The sequence below is a fragment of the Oreochromis niloticus genome, linkage group LG3 (assembly GCF_001858045.2).
Source record: "Oreochromis niloticus isolate F11D_XX linkage group LG3, O_niloticus_UMD_NMBU, whole genome shotgun sequence".
Classification (NCBI taxonomy): Eukaryota; Metazoa; Chordata; class Actinopteri; order Cichliformes; family Cichlidae; genus Oreochromis; species Oreochromis niloticus.
This window is the reverse complement of record NC_031967.2, coordinates 59,181,307-59,204,442: the sequence shown is the minus strand read 5'-3', so window position 1 is coordinate 59,204,442 and position 23,136 is coordinate 59,181,307. Positions and strand designations below refer to the sequence as shown.

The 23,136-nt window shown below is 38.0% G+C and overlaps 2 protein-coding genes and 1 long non-coding RNA gene across 4 annotated transcripts in view; 2 read left to right on the top strand and 1 right to left on the bottom strand.

Moving 5' to 3' along the window:
- Window positions 1-23,136, top strand: part of LOC109201317 (low affinity immunoglobulin gamma Fc region receptor II) — an 88,573-nt gene that overhangs the window by 41,246 nt on the left and 24,191 nt on the right. The window lies entirely within an intron of this gene.
- On the bottom strand, window positions 4,437-8,964 carry LOC106097170 (V-set and immunoglobulin domain-containing protein 1). 2 transcript variants are annotated; one of them, XM_013266914.3, is made up of 3 exons: window positions 8,637-8,964; window positions 5,963-6,310; window positions 4,437-5,355 (listed from the first exon to the last, which is right to left on the bottom strand). In XM_013266914.3, the coding sequence occupies exons 1-3, from the start codon at window positions 8,638-8,640 to the stop codon at window positions 5,174-5,176; spliced, it is 534 nt and encodes a 177-aa protein (XP_013122368.1). In that variant the 5' UTR covers window positions 8,641-8,964; the 3' UTR covers window positions 4,437-5,173. The 2 variants fall into 2 exon arrangements, with proteins under 2 accessions (XP_013122368.1, XP_013122367.2); XM_013266913.3 differs by lacking the exon at window positions 8,637-8,964 and adding an exon at window positions 7,660-8,027.
- On the top strand, window positions 17,401-21,856 carry LOC112846289 (uncharacterized). Its single transcript, XR_003219191.1, has 4 exons — window positions 17,401-17,631; window positions 18,334-18,628; window positions 18,921-19,136; window positions 20,945-21,856. It is a non-coding gene; the product is annotated as an uncharacterized LOC112846289 (long non-coding RNA).

Sequence of the window (23,136 nt, the reverse complement as noted above, 5' to 3'; positions counted from 1 at the left end):
AAGACTGTTACAAGAAGTCTGAGCAGATACAAATGTCAGGAAATCAACGTGGGAATTTCCAGGGATTTAGTGTCGGTGCCATTGCACTGAATAAAGAAATAAAAACTCACCTAGTCATTGTTTTTGGGCTCCAGGCGTAAGCCGCTCCGTTCACCCTCAGGTAGCCCGGTCAGGCGCCTCCGCAGCCAGATAAGAAACTCCGAAGGAGGAAAAAAAAGAGAAAATCCGTCTTCAGTTAAAAACAAAAAAGCTGTGATCCAAGACTGGAACTCCCACACTCCTCTGAGAGACTGTTTTCACCAGGTCGCAACAGAGAAATGCCAACCTGCTCAGGGAGACCGCAGCCTGCAGCGGATCTTCCGCTAAAGCCCCTCCTCCAGCATCAATGAGGATGGCACTTCATAGATACGTGTTATCTAGCCTCTCTGTCTTATGTATGAAATATTTTGACTTGTATTTTTCTTTTTAAAGCGTACAGTGGCTGTTTTACTGCTGTATGTGTATGTTTTAATGACACCCAGCATATCCTGCAATTTGAACAAATGAGAATCTGTCGATTACAGGATGCGGGGATTTTCCATTTTCTAAACATCAGCACTTTTGCTCCACACGTGACTCCGCTTATTATAATGAACTGAGTGAAGGAGCACGTATCAGCCATGCATTTATACAGTTTATATTTCGCATATCACTGACAGGCGGAAGAAGAAAGTAAGAGACTTTCCACTGTGTCCCGCTAATCATAAACTAACAATTTACCCCCACTTTACTAAAATATCGATATTTTAATATGAGAATCAGTTCTAGAACACACATATCTCGTAGAATCGATATTTCAGTATTGATCCACACACCTCCGCTCTCAAATCCTTTAACAGCACCGAGGCTGCAGCTGACAGGATAGAAAAGAAAACAGATTGGCTAAATGTCATAAGCTCTTTTCCAGTCTTAATAGCATCTAAGCGGTTTCACAACATTTTTAGCTGCCATCAGGAGCAAAATTAATAAACAAAAATAATAATAATAATTTTCCCCACAGAAAGATGAAAAGCATGGATGTATCCAAAGTAAGGAGTGCAAGGTTATACTTACTGCACCACCTATATAATGAAACACTAAAACTGTACTAATATAGCTGAAGCTACCCAGCAGTACACAAGACATTAAAATAATCCCCAATAAAAGCGATACACACATTAATGAAACAACACTTATGATGAGGTCATTTCGTGAATATTTTTGTGTGTAACAAGTAATTCTGCTGTAGGCACTTTTAGAGTATTTGGCAGCTAAACATTATGTACTTGGATAAGTATGAGATGACTTTTACTTTAACAGTTATTGTGTAAACTGAGGCCTCTTTTCATGTCATTCATCTGTATTTTAGCTGCACATGAGCCTCTAAATCAGTTTCTTCTCCATCAGCTGTCTCCACCATCTTTATTTCTATTCAGATATTCCTGTGTGGGCTTCCTGCCTAATTCTTGGTCCCCTGTTCCATCCATCTAATTTGGGAGACAGACACTATCTCTACTCTCAAGATTAGGCTTAAAACTTTCCTTTTTGCTAAAGCATATAGTTAGGGCTGGACCAGGTGACCCTGAATCCTCCTTTAGTTATGCAGCAATAGGTGTAGACTGCTGGGGAATTCCCATGATGCACTGGGTGTTTCTTCTTCACCCACTATGTGTTAACAGACCTCTCTGCATTGAATCGTACTTGTTATTAATCTCTGTCTCTCTTCCACAGCATGTCTTTATCCTGACTTCCTTCTCTCACCCCAACCGGTTGCAGCAGATGGCTGCTTCGTTCTCTAACTAATTTTGGTGATTTTATTTCTGATTTTTGCTTTATTCTTATTAAAGCAAAAATGTTGACCGGTTGTGTTTATGTTCAGCTGGGTGATTTATTTACAAGGAGAGAAGATGATGAGAAAGTAAAACAGCATCCAGAGACAGTTCATATTCTGACATGTTCCTTTAATTACACCCAGTAGCGGTTTTTGATATGGTGGACACGGGTGGTTCCCCAGGGCGGCATCGTGGTGGGGGCGGCATCACGGGCATCGGCAAAAAAATTGCTCTTACCCATGCTGTCCCGACATCAGCCAGCGCATACTGGGAATGGCATAGGCACCGATCGGTTTTCTATCACCGATCGGTTTTCTATCACCCATTTGCTGGGAGTAAGGGCGCCCTCCGTTTGCGAGGTGCGCCTGCTGCTTGCGGCACAGGGAGGAGAGGGCGGGGCGGCGGGGGAGTCTCTGGCTGGCTGGAGCAGCATCTAATAACCAACTCGCAAAATAAAACAAAATAAAAACAAACCAACAAACACGAAAACACCAAACGTTGTGATAAAGTTTTATAATTTGCACCGATGTTTTTTCAAAATTCTATACGCGAAAAGTGAGCGCGAGAGCCCTCGGTGCGCCTGCGCGCTGCTGAAGTCAAAGTAAACTTTATTGTCATCTCCGCTACATACAGTCCAGTATATAGAGAGACGAGACGACGAGGCTCCAGTTACAGCAGTGCAAGTAAACAAACAATAAATATAAGAAGAGTAAGAAAATGAATATACACTTTAGGACCAGGGGTAAACTGACTGCTCGTATTTAGACTGCTATAACTTGTTGGGCTATAATATGTGAAACATATGTCAAATGCATCCCTCATAGATGACATAAAGTCATCTGGAGCCACAAACAACATTCGTGTAACAAGGTTGAAGCCGCAATCAGTTTTTGGCAGTGACTTATGATCTTTATTTATGCCAAGGGCGTAGATTTGGTTTTGGCGTTGGTGGGGACGGATGATTCAACCACCGAACCCTGCCGTTTCTTTTTTTTCCCTTTTTGTTTTTGCTTCTTGATAAAAAAGGAGAAATATACTTGCCTACATATGCTATTGTACATGCTTTTAAACCATTTAAAATTACAATTCATAGTTTTATATGTGAATTATATAATGTTAAATTACTATTAAACAAATGACTGACTAAGTATTTTAGGCTTTAGTTTACTTCAGCCATATTCCATATAAATCAGGTGTCATACAAAAATAAAAATAGCTTCAAATACAGTCATGACAATAAAGAATATGACTTTAAGGACTTAACAACATTCCTTCAGTTATAGTACACCAACATCTCTGATATATTAGCACTAAGGGAACACTGAATGACCTGGTGGTTTATGTCCATAAAACTACTCATCTAAGATTACCACAAAGTAAAAGATCTCTCAGCAAAATGATGCAACATTTTAGGCACTATTGCCCCAATCAAATCAGTGAGCTGGGATTTTTTATTCTAAACATGAACTACTGTTACAGCAACAGACATGGACTACTGGTGCCCCACACAACAACTCAATGTCCACTATGTGAAGGAGCCAAACACATGCCTTCTCCTCTCGTTAACTGAGATAAACTGCTGGCATATTTGTTTTACATCTATACTGTCCAGTCTCTCCTGGTGGACATGGCAACAAGTTATTCATGGTTACATACAATTTTAGACTAATTTAACTCTTTCTGCACTGCTGGGTGAATGAGACGTTGACAGATCTTTATTTCTTTCTATCGGGTTTGTTTTTCTTTACTTGAAGAGTTCAAATTATTGGTGGGGACAATTCAGTAATCGCTGGATATTGGTGGGGACACGTCCCTTCCGTCCATGCCAAATCTACACCCTTGATTTATGCAGTTAAATAAAATCTCATTAACATTAAAAATGTCTTTTGTAAGAGTAAGTTGGCCAAGAGGACAGCAGAAATGGCCGCAAATATTACAATAGTTCTGTAAAAATATTTTAAGTGGGGATAAAGGACCGGATTGGTTATAATGTCAGTAGAATAACACAGAGTTGTAAAGATACATGAAAAAACAGATAATTTTTTAATCCTACATATAACCCCTTTGTAAACGCTGTTCACCGAAGTCTATTTACCAACATACCTAAAGATATTACACATAAAAAATACATTTTTTATGTATTGGAAATCAGTTTTTGGCAGGCAATCACTTTTTGGCACAACACCGGCTGATCCCAGATAGAGCACGTTTAATTCATAATGTTGTAAATCCAAGCCCATTATGTATTCATGATTTGAATCCTGGGTTGTGCGAAATCCCAGAAAAACACCTTAGACAAAGTGAATCTGTGAACTAAGGTGTAGGTCTATTAGGTTATGTTGTGGCGATCCTCGGGTTGGGGGATTTGTGTTCATACTGGAGTGCAAAATTGAAACCAATGGAAGATGGACAAGAAAAGTTCAAAGTCATCAGGTGCTCAGTTTAGAAAAAAGAGAAACGAGCAAAAGATACAGGTAAGCAGATGTATAATGGCAGGTCATCCTGAAACAATCAGAATCAGAATACTTTATTAATCCCTAAGGAAATAATGTGGGTTACAGTTGGTCCAAGAAGAAATGGTAAAAATAGTAACAGTAACAGACTAAACTCCAAACACTACATTATGTTACAGATTTTACACATTTAGAAATACTAATATATACAGATCACTCAATTATAAATATCAAGGATTGACAGAGGTGATTATAAACTAATACCCCCCAAAATTGACAAGAATATTACAGAGTAGAAAAGAACGTGTAAAAAGGGTGTAACTATGTATAATCCTTAATATGTTTTATGTGTGTGTGTGTGTGTGCGTGGGGGGGGGGGGTGTGTGCTGTGTGGACTTGCAGAACAGTTTTAGATAAAGATTGAAGGGAATGAATCCAAAATAACCTCCTACAAAGAAAATTCCTCATATGGAAACCACCAAGCAAACCTCCTACCTCAAATCTAGATGTGACATCACTCATTTTAATTCTATGATGTAATCAGATGTGTGTCAACACACTCAAAAAAACTTTTCAGTTTAATTCAGTTTCATCAGGGCCACCCAGTTGCTTCAAGTCACTTTTAAACACAGTTAAGATGAATGAACAACTCAATTCAATTTTATTTATATAACATCAAATCACAACAGCAGTCGCCTCAAGTCTCTTTATATTGTAAGGTAGACCCAAATTAATGCATATGTCTCTCTCTCTCTCTATGTATATGTATATATATATATATATACATACTTCTGAATTTTCATTTTTTGTGGAACAGCAGAAACCTCAGTCGTTGAGGTTAAACAGGTCTGAACATTTCATGCCAGCTGTTCACACTTTCCATTCATGCTGGTATGATTTGGATTTTGATGATTGCTTTTTTCTGTAGATATTTACAGCTACAGTAACAAAAACCATAACACCAAGAAAAAGTCCGCATGAAGGAATTAACACAATAGCATAAAAACATGCATCCTTGTGTCCTCTTTCTTTCGAGTCTCCTTCTGTGAAACCTGCAGAGCAAAAAACAAAACAAAATACAGGTTTGAAGACTCAGCTACCAGGTAGGCTGTAAATAGTTCTTGTTTTACAATTTAAAATATCTGTAACAGTTAGAGGTGATTTCAAAGCTGCTGGCAGTGAGCTGGATGTCAGAAAAGTAAGTGATGAATGTGTCTGCAGCCGTTTAGTTAATAACTGCAGGGTAGCATCTCTGTGCTGATGTTTCATATCACTTTTATCAGTTAACAGAAGCAGAAAAAGATCATTCAGCAGTGTGTCACTTTTGTTTTCTTTTTCAAACTGTTGCATGTTTATCATGTGCAGAACCTTTCAAAAATAAATGCATAAAACATGCAGAAGTATGTGTAAGTATCCACCCACCACAACAGGAAGCTTCTCATTGGATAAAACTATTTCTACATCACATACGTACAAGCAGAAGGAAAGTTAGCCCACTGTTAGAGCCTCCTGTGAGGATTTCATGAGGTACTTTACCATACCTGGACAGAGAACCACTCTGAGCATGGAAAAAGCCAACATCATACCTCTGAGGTGTGAAGCATACCCTTAAAAACAGCTGTTCTGTTAAAGCAGTCATCTCAACCTCTACAAACTCACCTGTGTCTGTGACTGTGAGGTTGATGGAGTGCTTGAACTCGCTGACGACTCTCTGGCCACTGCTTGTCTTGCTGGTTGTAATCTCACACTTGTATATACCCGTATCGCTCACGCTGACGTTCCTCATAGTTACAGAAGCGTCTCCATCCATCATGGATGAGTCTCTCAGCTGCACTCGGCCTTTAAAGGACTCGTGCTGGTAGTTCTCGTATGAGCGCTGGTCTTGGAAGAAGAACACATAACCCTGTGAGATGAGCTCCGGTCTGCTCCACTCCAGCAGGGTGATGTGTGCATCTCTGGGACCCCAACACTGAAGAGTGGCAGCTTGTCCAGGACTCACTCTGAGCTCTGTGCGAATGAAAAAGAAAGAGGAGAAAAAAACCCCATTAATAGCGTGTTATACTGCACGTCATGGACATGCATTATGCAGAAGAACATGTTGGACTCCATGTCTACCACCTATACTTCAGCAGATACAGTCACAGCCTGAGACCTCTGACAGCAACACTACGGATCACAGCAAGTACTGAACTCTGAATTGTTGTTGCAACAAGTAGAAGGTCAGAGTTTAGAGTGTCACAATAATGGCTCTCAGCTTGTTAGATCACCATGGTAACTTATGCATAACCCTCCCTGGTTTTCTAAAGAACTTCGGTTTAAAAACAGCTGCAAACATCACATTTACAAGGCAGAAGATAAGATGGCCTTTATTAGTCCCACAGGTGGGAAATTTGTTCTGTGGCCTCTTCTGTGGCCACAGAAGAGGCCACAGGACATCAGAATATCTGACCATACATAAATACAGCTTGATTCTCAGGCTCATCTCTGGCTCTGTGCTATCAAATAGATGTATTACATGTAAAAAATTGAATAACTGTTAAGAAGCTGCAAAAACAATACTTGACTCAATATTTTAGTGACAGTTGAATCCAACTTCAAGAACAAAACTTTGAGCTTTGTTGCCTAAAGTAATAAAAGTATTCATTATTAACATGTATCATTAATGTGTCTATCACTTTAATGTTACAGCTGGAGAGGACTGTACTGCCTCACACACTCCTTGGCAGGTTGACCTACAACAATAGACAACAACATATTTAATATAATATATATTGTTGGAGCTATTTGTTCTTTATTTTTATTATTTTTGAAATTAGTTTGTTGTTAGTTTACTTATATTTTGGGGTTTATTTACAAGTTTATTTGTAGGTTAATATTTTGTTTCAATGTTTTATTTCTTTGATGTTACTTTGTTAAATTAGTCAGTAAGAGCTGTAGGGCCATTTTGCTTTTTTTTTTTGCAGGAGAAGCAGCAGGAAGTAACAAATAATGGATCTTGTTATTGCCAAACTGGATAAATAAACCATAAAAACGCAACTTTCAAGTTTGGATAGTGGACTTCTTTTGCCTGGGTACGAAATATTATCTCAGTGCAGCAGTGGCTTGTGGATTTTTAATTGTGGGATGTTTGGTTTGTCAAAAGTAAAGGAATTGCAACTACATATATACTTACATTTTATAGATGCAACTGTGCAGTGCATGCACACACTGCAACATTAATACTGCGGTGTATGCAATGCACAGTATTAATAATCATACAGTGATTACTACCATCAAGCAGTGCCCACTTTCTTTAGCAAAGGTTGAGTCATTTCCTCCACTGCTTGTTCGTCTTGTCTCTAAACGCATGAACTCACCTTTCAATCCAGAAGCCAGTAAGATGTGAAGGGAGAAGAAGAAGACCACGACCGACGACATTTGTGCAGACATTGAACGAGAATTGGCGCGTTTACTGTCTGAAATTTTGTTCCTTTTAGGAGTGGTTAGTTTCACTTTCATATTCACGCCCATATGTCAACAATATAAGCTTGTACAGCTTAATCACATTGTTATTTCCTCTCAGTTTTAGGATCAAACTTCTGTTTATCACCACAGTCACTCTTTATATAACAAGTCATTTTTTAAATGATGCTTTCTAACTAATAGGCTAGAATATATAAAGGTTAGCTGATTGTATGCAGGTCCCTGAACACTCAGTGTAACTTCGGGACTTCCTGTTTTTGTTTACTGTCTGTGAGCAGATTGCACCTACAAACCTCCTTCTTTCTGCAGACACTTCTGGTGACAGCAGACGTCACGACACTAAAATAAACCGCGATGCTCTTGAAGCTCCGGCTCTCCCAACCCATTTTAAACCAAAGCTGATCACTGACGCCCTCTGCTGCTGCTGATCGGCTCTTAAAGCCACACGTGCAGTTTTTACGCAACGAAAAATATGTTCACTGACACTACACGATATAAAATATGAGATGCCAGCATGAGATGGTCACAGGAGCATAAGGAAACATTAGGTGCACACCCTGACTGAAGCAGCGAGAAGAAGCAGCTGATACAGCACATCTCCCACAAACGCGGTTTGCAGTTTAAAGTGGAGAGAAAAATCACGCAGTTCACAGCAGCCACATGAAAAGTGCAACGTGTTAACCCTCCCTCTCAGCTGCTTCAAGGTCATTCACAGAAACGTGTTACATATGTGTGACGGTGAAGGATGAAGGTTGCTATAAGAAGTTAGAGCAGATACAAATTTCAGGAAGTCAAAAGTGGGGATTTCCTGGTGATTTGGTGTTGGTGTCATTGCGCTTAAGTAAGAATTAAAAACCAACTAAAAACTCACCCATTCATTGTTTTTGGGCTCCAGGTTGCGCTCAGGAGTCTCGGGCAACTGTGTGGTTTCTCTCGCTGCCCAGGGGTGTAGCTGAAACTTTTCCCTGGCAAGCAGCGCGCTGCCTCTGATCGCAGAGGAGTTTTGCCCCATCATTCTGTTCGGGACGCTTCAACAGCCAGTTTAGAAACTCCATCGAGGAAAAATAATAGTGCAAATCCACCTTAAGTGACAACAAACACAAGCTTTGATCCGTGACCGAAACGAGACTGTTTTTTCAGAGATCTGCGTCTGAATGGATGCCGGGTGTCTGTCTGACGCGTGGGGTGCGTGGGATAAAAGCGTTTCAGTCACTCTTTTCCTTCAGAGCTCCCCCTACTGGCTGTGACGATGAACACATTCAGGCTTTATTCAGACTACAAACGACAGGGAGTCACATTTATTGTAACAACAACAATGATTTGATTAAAAAAAAACAAATAAGGATGTTTTATAAAAGTCCAGCTCTCACAGCTGTGTAGCCTACATGTGGGTTTTTTACAGCAAAGCTGTGTTTTTGCGTGGATCTCTTTCCACTATGCTTAAAAATAATTTTAGACCAGTAGGCGACACAAATGTGGCGTGGGGTCGTTTTTTTTTATCCCTTGTAGGGTTAATATTAGTATTATTATTTATATTATTTTTCTTTTTTCTTTTTTTTTTTAATTAGTGCGGATTTTTAATGCAAATACATCCCTCAAAGAACACAAGACAGAATACAAGACAAAAAAACAAACCAAAAACAAAAAACAAAACAGGCTTTTATTCTGTCACTTTGAGTGTGTTGCTTTAATAAAGCTCATCATTCACACCCTAGCTTAAAACTAAAAAGGAGTTTCTTCACTGAGAAGTGCTGCAGAGAAACCACAGAGCCCCCAAACTTTGCTACTGACAGGATGCAGCTCAAGAGCTGCAGTGGAACAAAAAGGTCTCAGATCTGTGTGGCACAATGGGACAAACACTTCTCCTGTGGTGCTCTGAAAGTACCACATGCTCTTGTCATATGTATATTTAAGATCGTTTGGCTCCTGTGGGTTAGAGCATTTCAGAGGCATTTGCTTTTACTGAAGACTTAAAACCTTTTAATAACAAAAGAAAAAACGGTGTAACAGTAAAAACAGTAAATGTGGTTACACAGTATAAAAAGAAGTACAGGTGGATGCCTCAGGTGCTGTAATCCGGCTGGGCTTTTGCCTTTAACAGGAGATTTTAACAGCTTCATATTTTCACTTCACTAAATGAGTTAAAAACTCAGATTTAGTGGTCGATGGTGCAGATAAACTATGGTGGTGTTAAACTGCATCCTCACCTCCACCTACAGAGCACATCCTGTTTATCAGTCTCACACTCAGCTTGAGGTCACTGTTCATGTAGTGAATATTTAGTATTTAAACAAAAACACATGAAAATCTATTGACTCTTTATCTCTTGGGCTTTCCTTTCAGTCCTGATGTCGCTGCTCTGCTGTGCAACAAACCAAGGTGAGGGAACATTTTTTTAAATGACAAATATAAGACCATAAAACAGGCCTACAAGTGTAACTGAGTCACAAGTACCAAGAAGTAGCACAACAATGGAGACAGATTAGCTTTAATATGTGTCTCTGAGAAATGAAACAAGCCTGTAAAGCTGTGACGATGCATTAAAAATGTCCTGCTTCACTAATGTTTGATTTAAAATTTGGCCACTGCATTGTCAGTGACATCACACACTGAAATGGAGCTCAGAGGCTGATTCAAACAGTATAAACCAGTCAAAGTTACCATGACTACAAAAGAGATTCAGACTTTATATTAAGAGTTTGCACAGTTTCACCAAACTTTAGGACTTTTCAGTAAAAAAAGAGAGAAGAGGTGAAGAGGTTAGTAATGTGTTGTCTGTAGACTAGTCCCTAATGATTTTAATATCAGAAAGGAACAGATTCTTAAACATAAAGTGATTTAAATGTTTAAATCCCAATAAAAAAAACCTACTTAAAAATAGGAGGACTAAAAGGTGGATGATAAAAAATGTGACCATCACTGTGTGCTGTTTAACGAGGCTTTCTTGGTCGTGTGACACACGTTTAGCATCAGCCAGCAGGTTTTTCTGTTACAGCTCGATTTCTTGAAAGAAGGAATGAAAATAAATAATGCAAAAAGTAAATTAATCTGTTAAGTCTTTAAATACAGACAGATTGCAAATATCTGTTTAAGTTGAAGAGAAAGTTTCAACAAATGTTGTGGTTTATCTCATTTCCTGTCATTAATGACGAATGTTCATAATAAACATAATGAGGTTAGTGTATGCACAAGTAATCCCCGTGAGATTAAAGACCAGAATGCAGGCTGTTGTGTTTGGACTTTTATGTCTGTATGAGAGCAGCACCTCTAAAGATTTATTTTGTGCTCTCTGTGAAGGATTTGGAGTCTAAAAAAAAATATCTGTTGCATGAACTAAACTCCTGCCCTCACCTCAAACACACCAACAAAGATTCTCCTGGTTTCTTTGTGAGAAAGCTTTTTCTCATGGTCTTCTTTATTTTAATCATCTCTCTCACAGCTCGTCTGACTGTGAGTCAGTAATTTAGTTTGAAATATACATTCACTCATGATTATCAAACATACAATGTCAAGTTTTCTGTGTTGATTTCATGTTTCTATTTGTATCTCAACTGTTAATGTGTGTAAACAGTTTCCATTAAAGTTGTTATAAAACAACAACCCAACTGGCCTCAGTTATTCAGAGGTGAGATGATCACTCTGACATGTGAGGTGCAGGAAGGAGGTGAAACCACTGAGTGGTTTTCTGAATGGAGAGGACCCAGGACACTCACACAGCTGATACCCTATAATTTTCTGAGATTTGTAGTTTCTGAGTACAGCAGTGGAGACTACATGTGTAAGAGTCGACGCGGTTATGACCGATATTCTTCAACAGAGTGGAGTGAACCCTTCACATTGTCAGTATCAAGTAAGTCATGTTTGTTGTGTGATCTCCATTTTACAAATGTTATAATGGTCAGCACAGGATGAATTCAATGGTGTACGAAGCATGTTACATTGTTAGTCAGACAAAGAGCTGCAGCTGATAGTAGCCTCATTGTAGACATATTGATGCATGCACAATCATCCAGGTAAGTAAGGTTTTCACACCTTGGCTCATGTGATTAGGTAGAGGATCATCAGGGGGTCCTTTGTCCCTCTTTGGGGGGATACTCCCACTGGGTTTAAATCTGGGACTCTCCACCATTTGACCCTTAGAACTGAAGAAGCTTCTTGGATGAGAGGTGAAACGGGAGACAGACACTATCTCTACTTTCAAGATTAGGCTTAAAACTTTCCTTTTTGCTAAAGCATATAGTTAGGGCTGGACCAGGTGACCCTGAATCCTCCCTTAGTTATGCTGCAATAGACGTAGGCTGCCGGGGATTCCCATGATGCATTGAGTTTTTCCTTTCCAGTCACCTTTCTCACTCACTATGTGTTAATAGACCTCTCTGCATCGAAGCATATTTGTTATTAATCTCTGTCTCTCTTCCACAGCATGTCTTTATCCTGTTTTCCTTCTTTCACCCCAACCGGTCGCAGCAGATGGCCGCCCCTCCCTGAGCCTGGTTCTGCCGGAGGTTTCTTCCTGTTAAAAGGGAGTTTTTCCTTCCCACTGTCGCCAAAGTGCTTGCTCATAGGGGGTCATATGATTGTTGGGTTTCTCTGTATTTATTATTGTGCGATCTACTGTACAATATAAAGCGCCTTGAGGCAACTTTTGTTGTGATTTGGCACTATATAAATAAAACTGAATTGAATTGAAAAAACGTCTTCAAGCAACTTAAAGAAGTCCAGACGCTTTTCTTTCCAAGCTCCTTAGACTACAATGACCTGGATGACTGAGAACCTTCACAGACATACCTCAGTGGGCTGGTTTCAGTCATTATCCAAATATACAGTTTATAAGATTTGGGGAAACCTGCAGTCAGCTGAGACTGAAGAAGTCACTTGGATGAGTGACGAAATGTTTCTCCCACTGAAAATACTACGTGCAGATCAACCGAATGAACTTTTGGATACTCATTGTAAACAGTTTGTCACCACTTTGTGTCATGAACTTTCAGCTGGTTTAGAGATGGCAATGCTGACCTGCTGCTCCATCACCTCACTACAATAATGACATAAATAAACAGGATAAAAAGTATAGCATTTTACAAACTTTCTCAACAACAAATAACTACAAATTTCCAAATTCTGTTAAACAAACAAAATCATCTTGGCCTAGGATCTTATGCAAATAATGTGATCTGTTAAAATAAATGACAGTATTAAATAAGTAAATAGTTCAGTCCACTGTGTAATTCACTATGCCTAACACAGGCAGCAGGGTGGCATGCTGCTTTGCACTGGTTTCAAATCCACTGTCTGTCTGAGGTCTTTCAGTGTGGAGTATGAATGTTCTCTCCATGTCTGTGTGGATTCTCTCCAGATTCTCCATCTTCTTCCCACAGTCCACAGAGTTAGTGGGGTTTGGTTTATTGGTGAATTTAAATTGCTTGTAGGTGTGAATGTGTCAGCCCGGTAACAGATGAGCGACCTGTCCAGAGTAGCTTCCTGTTAGCTGCGATATGGTCCAATACCTTGTGACCCTGAATTGTTGAAGCAGAATACATGAGTTTGATGAGTTTGATTTTTTTTTTAAATGCAATGACCAACAATCAGATTTGACATTTTAGTCAAAATATTCAGGGTCGGAGCCACACAGCTTCAACCCAAAATGATATCAGTGCAAAGCAGGAAATGGAGGAAAATTGAAGGAGGGAAGTTAAAATAATGTTACTGTTGCTATGGTTACCATCCTCACCAACGCTAGACAGCTCAAGCAGGAGGCTAGAATATTGAGATTATTCCCTTTAAACCCACTCCCAGACCTTAAAGAGTATTGCTGTAAGAAGAAGCTGATGTCATTACTGTAGGAAAAGATCATAGTGGACAGAAAGAGTCTATTGGGTCTGTGTGTGTGTGTGTGTGTGTGTGTGTGTTTGTGTGTGTGTGTGTGTGTGTGTGTGTGTGTGTGTACCTGTGCACCGGTTCTGCAAAACATAAAAAATAACATAAAAAATGATTTAGATGTAGGAATTATTTATTTTATTTATAAGTCATTATTTATAGAGTGTAATATTTGTGTTTCTCTTTGCCTGCTTGTTTTTATGACTAAAATAAGCAACCTGGTGTTGTCTTTGCTCAGCTGGATTATTGTGGGATCAGGCATCTCTGAAAGAAGAAAAGTATATTGATGACATCTATCAAAACTTCAAATGGCCTGCAGCATTTATTTTTGAATGAATTTTAAATGTTTTTCTTATGTAAAAGAATCATTTTAAAACCACACCTTAGCGGCATCAGCTCATCACACCACCACTGCATTTAAGGCTGGACTGGCTCCTGAGTTTGTTGTTGTTGTGTGTGTGGCTGGCAGCTGATAATCTGCAGCTGAGAGCTGAAGGAGCAGCAACCTAAATAAAGTGTTGAAAAGCATTGAAATGTGGTCGGGTCTGTTGTGCGTCTGTTACAGTTTAAAAAGTCACAAGTAATGCAAACTCCTCGAAATAACAAACAATCAAATCATATGAGAATGATCAATGAGGGTCACAACATGTTACAAAGTCTCTTAATTAAAGTTGAACTATTTCAAATTCTTCTGTGCAGCTATAATGTGTCTTTCCTCCTGTGTGATCTGACATCTGAACCTCAGATTATGAGAAGTGTTCTTGTGAATCTGTTGTTGTGGTGGGAGCAAAGAGATGTCACACAAAATAATGGAGAGGAGTAATTTATAAATAAAATAAAGCATCATAATGAAATGGTCAAAAATGCATTCTCTGAAAGGATAAAATGCATTATGGGCCTAAATAGAGTTATACTGGTGTTGAATGCTGACAACATCAGGGCAGTGCAATCCTAACCTGTGTGTGTGGTATAATATATTTATTCTTTCTATCTTTGTCTAAACTCAACCGCAGATCAACCACCTCCACAGGACAAGACTCAGCAGTCCATCTGCATCTAAAGGACAAAGGTCACTCTTTCGAGGATGCCAATGTTCACATTTTGGACAGAGAGGACAGATGGTTTGAAAGAGGAGTGAAAGAGGCCATCTATGTCCACTGTGAGCGACCATCTTTGAACAGAGGCGGTGGTTTACGACACCAACTGTCTGCCATCTATAATCCAGTTTTGAGTTCCCTCCCCAGACGCCTTAACGCCCACTCACATCCTGGGCCATCTGACCTCAGGAATTCACATGACAAGGTGGGGCCAGGTTTCACAATGAGCTCACCCGAAACCCTGGCTGATTAGGTCCCACACCCGCTTTCACACCTTGGCTATATAAATATATATATATATATATATATATATATATATATATATATATATATATATATATATATATATATATGTATATGTGTATATGTATATATGTATATGTGTATATGTATATATATGTGTGTGTATATATATATATGTATATGTATATGTATATACGTATATGTGTATATGTATATATGTATATATGTATATGTGTATATGTATATATATGTGTGTATATATATATATATGTATATGTATATGTATATACGTATATGTGTATATGTATATATGTATATATGTATATATGTATATATGTATATGTGTATATGTATATATGTATGTGTGTATATGTATATACATATATGTATATGTATATATGTATATATGTATATGTATATATGTATGTGTGTATATGTATATACATATATATGTATATGTGTATATGTATATATGTATATGTGTATATGTATATATGTATATGTGTATATGTATATACATATATGTGTATATGTGTATATGTATGTGTGTATATGTATATACATATATATGTATATGTGTATATGTATATATGTATATGTGTATATGTGTATATGTATATATGTATATGTGTATATGTATATATGTATGTGTGTATATGTATATACATATATATGTATATGTGTATATGTATATATGTATATGTGTATATGTATATATGTATGTGTGTATATGTATATACACACATACATATATACATATACACATATACATATATATGTATATGTATATACATATATATGTATATGTGTATATGTATATATGTATATGTGTATATGTATATGTGTATATGTATATACATATATGTGTATATGTATATATGTATATGTGTATATGTATATACATATATATGTATATGTGTATATGTATATATGTATATGTGTATATGTATATATGTATATGTGTATATGTATATATGTATGTGTGTATATGTATATACATATATGTATATGTGTATATGTATATATGTATATATGTATATGTATATATGTATGTGTGTATATGTATATACATATATATGTGTATGTGTATATGTATATATGTATATGTGTATATGTATATATGTATATGTGTATATGTATATACATATATATGTATATGTGTATATGTATATATGTATATGTGTATATGTATATATGTATATGTGTATATGTATATACATATATGTGTATATGTATATATGTATATGTGTATATGTATATACATATATATGTATATGTGTATATGTATATATGTATATGTGTATATGTATATATGTATATGTGTATATGTATACACATATATGTGTATATGTATATATGTATATGTGTATATGTATATATGTATATGTGTATATGTATATATATATATATATACACACACACACATATATATATAAATGTGTGTGTGTGTACAGCATATATAAATAAGCCTCTCTCTATATATTCTATATTTATGCTTATATTTATATTCTCTTTTTCGCCTTTTTTTTTTTTTCTAATTTCTACTATGCAAATTTCTGTTGGTGTTCTGCTACCAGAAACTGAATTTCCCAGAGGAACCTACCTGAGGGATTAATAAAGTTCTATCAATCTAGCAAAAGTGTTCCAGTCTTTATATTAAGAGTTTTGGGAGTTTCACCAAACTTTAGGACTTTTCAGTAAAAAAGAGGGAAGTAATGTGTTTTCTGTAGACTAGTCCCAAAATACTAGTTAATGATTTTAATAACAGCAGAAAGGAACAGATTCTTAAACATAAAGTGTTTTAAATGTTTAAATCCCAACAAAAACCCAATTAAAAATAAGAGGACTAAAAGGTGATATAAAACGTGACCATCAATGTTTGCTTTTTAACGAGGCTTTCTTGGTCCTGTGACACAGGATGAGCACATGGCTACCAACAGATCGATTTCTTGAAGGAAGGAATGAAAATAAATAATTTAGAAATTGAATTAATCTGTTAAGTTTTTACCTGCAGACAGATTGCAAATCTCTGTTTAACTTGGAGAGAAAATGTTGTTCGTTTCCTAATTTCCTGTCTTTAATGATGAATGTTTATAATAGATATCATGAGGTCAGTGTATGCACAAGTAATCCCTGTGAGGTTAAAGCTCAGAATGCAGACTGTCATGTTTAGACTTTTGTATCTGTATGATATCATAGAGCAGCATCTCTAAAAAGTTATTTCATGATACATGGGCAGGATTTTGGGAGATTATCTTTTGCATGAACTAAACTCCTGGATCATTTTCTGCCCTCATTTGAAACACAACAACAAAGATTCTCCTGGTTTCTTTGTGAAAAAGCTTTTTCTCATGGTCTTCTTTATTTTAATCATTTCTCCCACAGCTCGTCTGACTGTGAGTCCCAGCAGCTCTCAGTTCTTTAAAGGAGACTTTGTGTCTCTGAGCTGTGAGGAGGACGACAGCTCTGCTGGATGGACTCTGAGGAGAAACACAAGCAAGGGAAACAGGACTCTGTGTGGAGGTGGGTTTGGAAGATTAGACGGTATTTTATGCATCATCAACCACATTGTCCAACTGGACAGTGGAGTTTACTGGTGTGAGTCCAGAGAGGGTCCCATCAGTAACATGGTTAACCTGACAGTCACTGGTAAGCTGAGTGTGTGGAGTTAGTGTTGATGAAGCTGTGTGTAAATGGATGAAATGCTGTAGTTTGTCTCTGTGTTGAGGTGGATCAGTGGATCAATATTTGGAAACTGAACTGGACTGTCGTAAAGACAGTCACATAGATGATGTGACATCATCTAAAAAAGGCAAACAGTGACAACAAAGTGAAAAAAAAATTATCGATTGATAATTGAAATTGCACTGAAAACTGACACAGGGATGGCTGCTGGCACTGCGCTGCTCTGCTCCACTTTGCTGTTTGTCCTTGTCTTCGTCTCTGCAGGTGAGATTGAACTGAACTGAGTTTCTCTCTGAGATAACAAGAAGTACAGGAGGATTATTTTAATCTGGATTCAGTTTGTCTCTCTGTGTGTGAAGGAGACACGAGGCTGGGTGGACACTTGCTTTCTCTCACATATTATGTTCACTTATTATCAGCACATGTTGTTGTTCTGTAGAAGCTAACATCTTGTAGTTTCTGACTCTTTGCATGTTTAGCATGAGGCTAAAATTCCCCCTCAGTGGGTCACTGGTGACCTGGTGGATGTTCAGAGGTTCATTAAATCCAACATGATTAAAAACTTAAATGTCAAAGGAAATAAATAAAATACTTAAAGTCAATCATTCAGTTCATAATTGTACTTTGACCTTTAACCTCTCTGCTCTGTGTTGTTTCCTCTTTCAGACCATAAATTCATCACAGCTGAGTCTGGACAGGACGTCACTCTGACATGTCGAGCTCCAAACAACAAGATCAAATTTTTAAAGTGGACAAAAGCTTACCTGCAGTCAGAAGTTGTCATTTTGCACTGGGATGGTCACTTTGATCCATTTTATCAGCATCCATCTTTTAAGAACCGGGTGGATCTGCAGGACAGACAGAATGTGACGATTAATGACATACGAGTGTTGAGCTGATGTGAGAGAAACACGCTTATGGGATCTCAGCATCATCTATCTTAGTGTTGTTGATCCTCCAGGTGAGTGAGTAGAGTTGAGTGTGTGTGTGATCAGAGGTGAAGCTGCTTCCTGGTTGTTGATGTTTGTTTGTTGTATGGATGAGCTGGTGGATGTCAGAGGTAGACAGATGTTTCTCCAGCTGTTGTCTTTGTGGCTGCTCCAGCTGAGACACACCCTCACAGACACACAGCCCCTCCCCTCACTAACAGCTGGATCACTGTCACAGGTGACACACTCACCTGTCTGTGTTTCTGCAGGTTTCAACATTCACAATGTGACGACAACTTAATGACTGTGTTTACTTTATTTTAGAGAAACACACCACAACACCTCCACCTACATTGAGCAGCTCACCTCCACCTCCACCTACATCCACATCTCCACCTGGTTCCACCTCCATCACTCTTCCTCCATCACTCTCTACTCCTCCTCTCTCTGTGCTGTTGCCTGTTGGATCAGTCTATGTTGTGGTTCTACTGGTGCTACTGGTTCTGCGGGTGAGACGTTGTGTTCACAGGAAACTTGAAGGTTTGTACATATTCATTTTTAATCATTGTGGTATTTTGTTTCCATTCTGTGGTCATAATTTAGATTCTTAAATCATAAAAGTGTTTACTTATAGTGTTTACCATTATATTACCTGTTTTTTATGGATCATCCTAAACTTTTGCAACAACATTAAAGCCTTGGAGGACATCAGTGTTCTCGAAGCATCTGACCTTCAGCTTCACTGTTAGCACCAAGAACAAAGCTGACCTTAAAAATGATTCAAGAAACAACATCGAGTTGAAGAGATTACATCTTCAAATCTAAAGTTTTTACTGCTTATGAAAGCCAAAGATTTCAAGCCCTGCTCCAATTATTTGGGTAAAGATAATAAATAAACAGGTCAAAGGTCAGAGTCACATGAATTAGGAAACAGTTCAGTTTCTTCAGTCTGAAATGTTTCAGTTTCTTTGCTTGATCAGTGCACATTTCTCTCTCTGAACAACTTTAGTGATTCGCCCATGACCTGAAGGTAAATGGCCCAAAGAGCCAATCAGCAGCTCTGAAACAGTTTCAGCTTCTTATCACAGTAAAGATACAGTAAATTGTACTTGTCACCATTGTGACCATTGCATCAAATCTAAATAAGAGTTGTATGCAGGCAGAGTGACACTATTGTAGATGCTGCATTTTGAAGCCTCAGTGTTTAAATTGTGTCCACAGCCATGTAGACAGAGTGGGTGGATGTGCTTCTAGAAGGACTTTGTTGCAGCTCTACAGCAGGGGTTTGTTGTTGGATGACATCACATTCAGCAGTGCTGTGACTGAGCCATAAATGTCAGAGCTCAGATGAGGCCCACACATGCGTGTTTGTCGGTACACACACAGTTAAGATATTGTCAAGAGATTTATTCTAAAGACACTTCTTCAGCTAAGAGTCTGAGAGTGAAGACACACACGCTGCAGATTTGACTTGCAAGGGCGGTCACAGAGCGCTCACATCAGAGAGTGGGGGCCCTGTGATCAGCGCTCTGTTACCGCTCTGGTCTTTATTTATATACAAAAAATAATACAGTGATGAATACGTCTGTTCATAGACAGAGGAATGTTAGTGCGTATGTGTATTGTTGGATACAGAAAGGGAGTGAAGATAAAAGTGTCCAGCTGTCCTCTTTCCTGGCAGGAGTGAAATAATAATAGCTTATTCAGCTATTATCGCCGTGAGAAAGAATTTATAAAACAGAAACAAGTCTTATAATGGACAACAGTGTAAATCATAAAAAGGTCATTATGCAGTATTCTTTCATATGCAAACTTATATCATTAAAAGCTTATACTGACTACAAAATACAATTTTCCATTAACAGATATGTAACGTGTTAACATGAGACATATGAAGAGACAGAACAGATAAAATGTCCTTTATATCCATCAGTGACTTTTTATTCTTTTAAACTTGATCTGCATGTAAAACACAGCAGCTTCTTTTTGACTCGAGTTAGTCTGACACTGATGGAGCTTCTTACTGCAGTGTGTTTGAGTTTGGCTGATAAGAGTAACTGATAACAGTGGTCATGCATGTATGCTCTGCGGTAAAAGTGCATCAGCCTGCAGCTCTGTGGCCGCCCTTCTTCTTTTTCTCAGAAACATCCTGATTTCTTTGTTCTCACTGTTTTGCAGCAGAGGTGTTAAGATTAAAAATAAAAACTGTGAAAAGTTGCTGCTATTTATAAAAAGACACCATTTAATGCTTCTAATAAGCTTAAAAGAACAGAATGAAATGTCTCTATTGCTGTAGTGTAATAATATCACAGCACTGTTGCAGTAATTTTAATGTGTTTATTGTACAGAGACTGATTCAGCTGTGGTCTACTCAGCAGTGAGAACTGAAGACATCAGTTATGGACCAACAACCATCAGAACAAGGAGGCCCAGGTACAGCTGCTCTTTATCTTTGACTGTGGACAGAGACAAGCTAGCTGCTCGCCCTGTTTCCAGCCATCATGCTAAGCTAAGCTAACCAAACTACATCGTGACTCAAGCCCAGAGCTCAGACATCAAACTTCTCATCTTTCTGTCAAAAAACAAAACAAAAAAAAAGATTCCTTGTAAAGTTGAGCTTTTCCTTAAACTGTCCGTTATAGCGTGGTCTTCCTACTTATCTTGACACAATGCTTTAAGTCAACAGATTGTATTCAACTGAATTCTGTCATCTCACTTCTCCCAATTCAGATGCACTATCCTAGCTAGTGACTAATCAGAGGAAGTTGTTAATCAGTTTCATCTTAACAGGTGCACTTTGGGACAACAATGAGACAACCCTCAAAACAGGAATGGTTTTACAGCTGGAGGTCACTGACATGTTCCCTTTCCCTCATGTATTCTGACATTTTTAACTAGTTAGGGGTTAGGGTTAACCCTGATATCAGTTAAAATGTCGTCTTTTCATGAGTGGACTCTTAAGCTGTGGCTAAAATGATAAAATGCAGAAATTGTTGTAAACGTTAAACGCAGCTTTGTGTTTTTAGGGCTCTGAGTGTTGTCATTTTTCCAGTGAGGACACAACATACTTAAAACCTGCTCAGAACTAAGTCTGGATTTTGGTCTTCCACCTAAGTCCAGGACACACAGACACAGGTCAGACTGAAAGGAGGTAATCAAGGTGTTTAGAGATTCAACCAGCTCTGATTATAGCTGCAGATACTTCAGAGTCAATGCAGGAAGGTAAAAATCTGTGTGGAGAGACAGGAGTAGGAAGTAAAGTGAGAAAAAACACGAGAACAGATTCTTTCAAAATAAAACAGGAAGTGATTAACTATAGAGACAAGGCGTAAACACAGAAATACTTAAGAAAACCAAAGAATCACCACAGAGAGAAGAAAAAAATAGAAACAAAGTGAAAATAGAAACATTCAGAATAACAATGAGTTCAAAGTGTGAGGAGGTCTGATGGGAATGACAGCATTAAAGTAACAGCGTTACTTTTTTCAGTAACTAGTAATCCAACTAATTACTATTTCTATCGTTACAACACCGCTACCATTATTAAGAAGAAAATGCAGTGCAGACACGTTACTATTTTTCAACACACAGATGGTTGAAGCTGTCTTCAGCTTACTGGGAGCTGGAAGGGGTGAAAAAATCTCACCAGTGCTGCTGATTGGCTGAGAAAGAGAAGTAGTCATGGTAAACCAATCACATGAGCAATTTAAGATAACATAGCAACAAGATGCTGTGTCAGCCGAAGACAACCCTGATTCTCCATTTTTGTGTAAAAAGTGTGGATTTCAAACTAGGGGAGACCGGGGATAGTTGTAACGTGGGTCAGTTGTAACACTTCCAATTTCTCCAATCAGGGCTAAGTTTCAAATGATGTGACTCATCCTGTGCATGCCCAATTCAGTTCTGCTATCACATGTGAAAAATCAGCACATTTTGTCAAACACAGACAATTTAACACGAAAAAAAGTAATTCATATGCCAAAAAGTAAGTTTTTCTACTTTATTTCAATTTCTAATAGCATTATCTGCTTTGCAGTTAAACTCATCAAACTTAAATTATGTTATTTGTATGTCTATGGGGATATATTCTGTGTAGGTCTTTAGTGCTAATGTTTTAGCCGTTGGCTGTAATGTTTGCTAGTTCATGGCTATAGCAGTCTGGGTCAGTTGTAACAGCAACAGTCTGGGTCAGTTGTAACAGCAACAGTCTGGGTTAGTTGTAACAATAATGCAGATGTTACAACTTACCACACTATTACTTTAACTTATATTAAACAAGTTGGGGCAACGACATCAGCAGAGAGAGGTTCACTGGTCACCTTTGTATATGCGGTTAATGCCATTGGCAACACAATTCCTCCACTGTTTGTGTTCCCACACATACATTATGCAGACCACTGTGTCAGAGATGGACCAGTAGGAAGTATTGGTAGTGGAAATAAGTCAGGATGGGTGCAAGAAACAGATTTCCTCATCTTTCTGAAGCACTTTGCAAACCACACCAAGGTCAGCCATGATAAAAAGTAATGGAATTGCAATG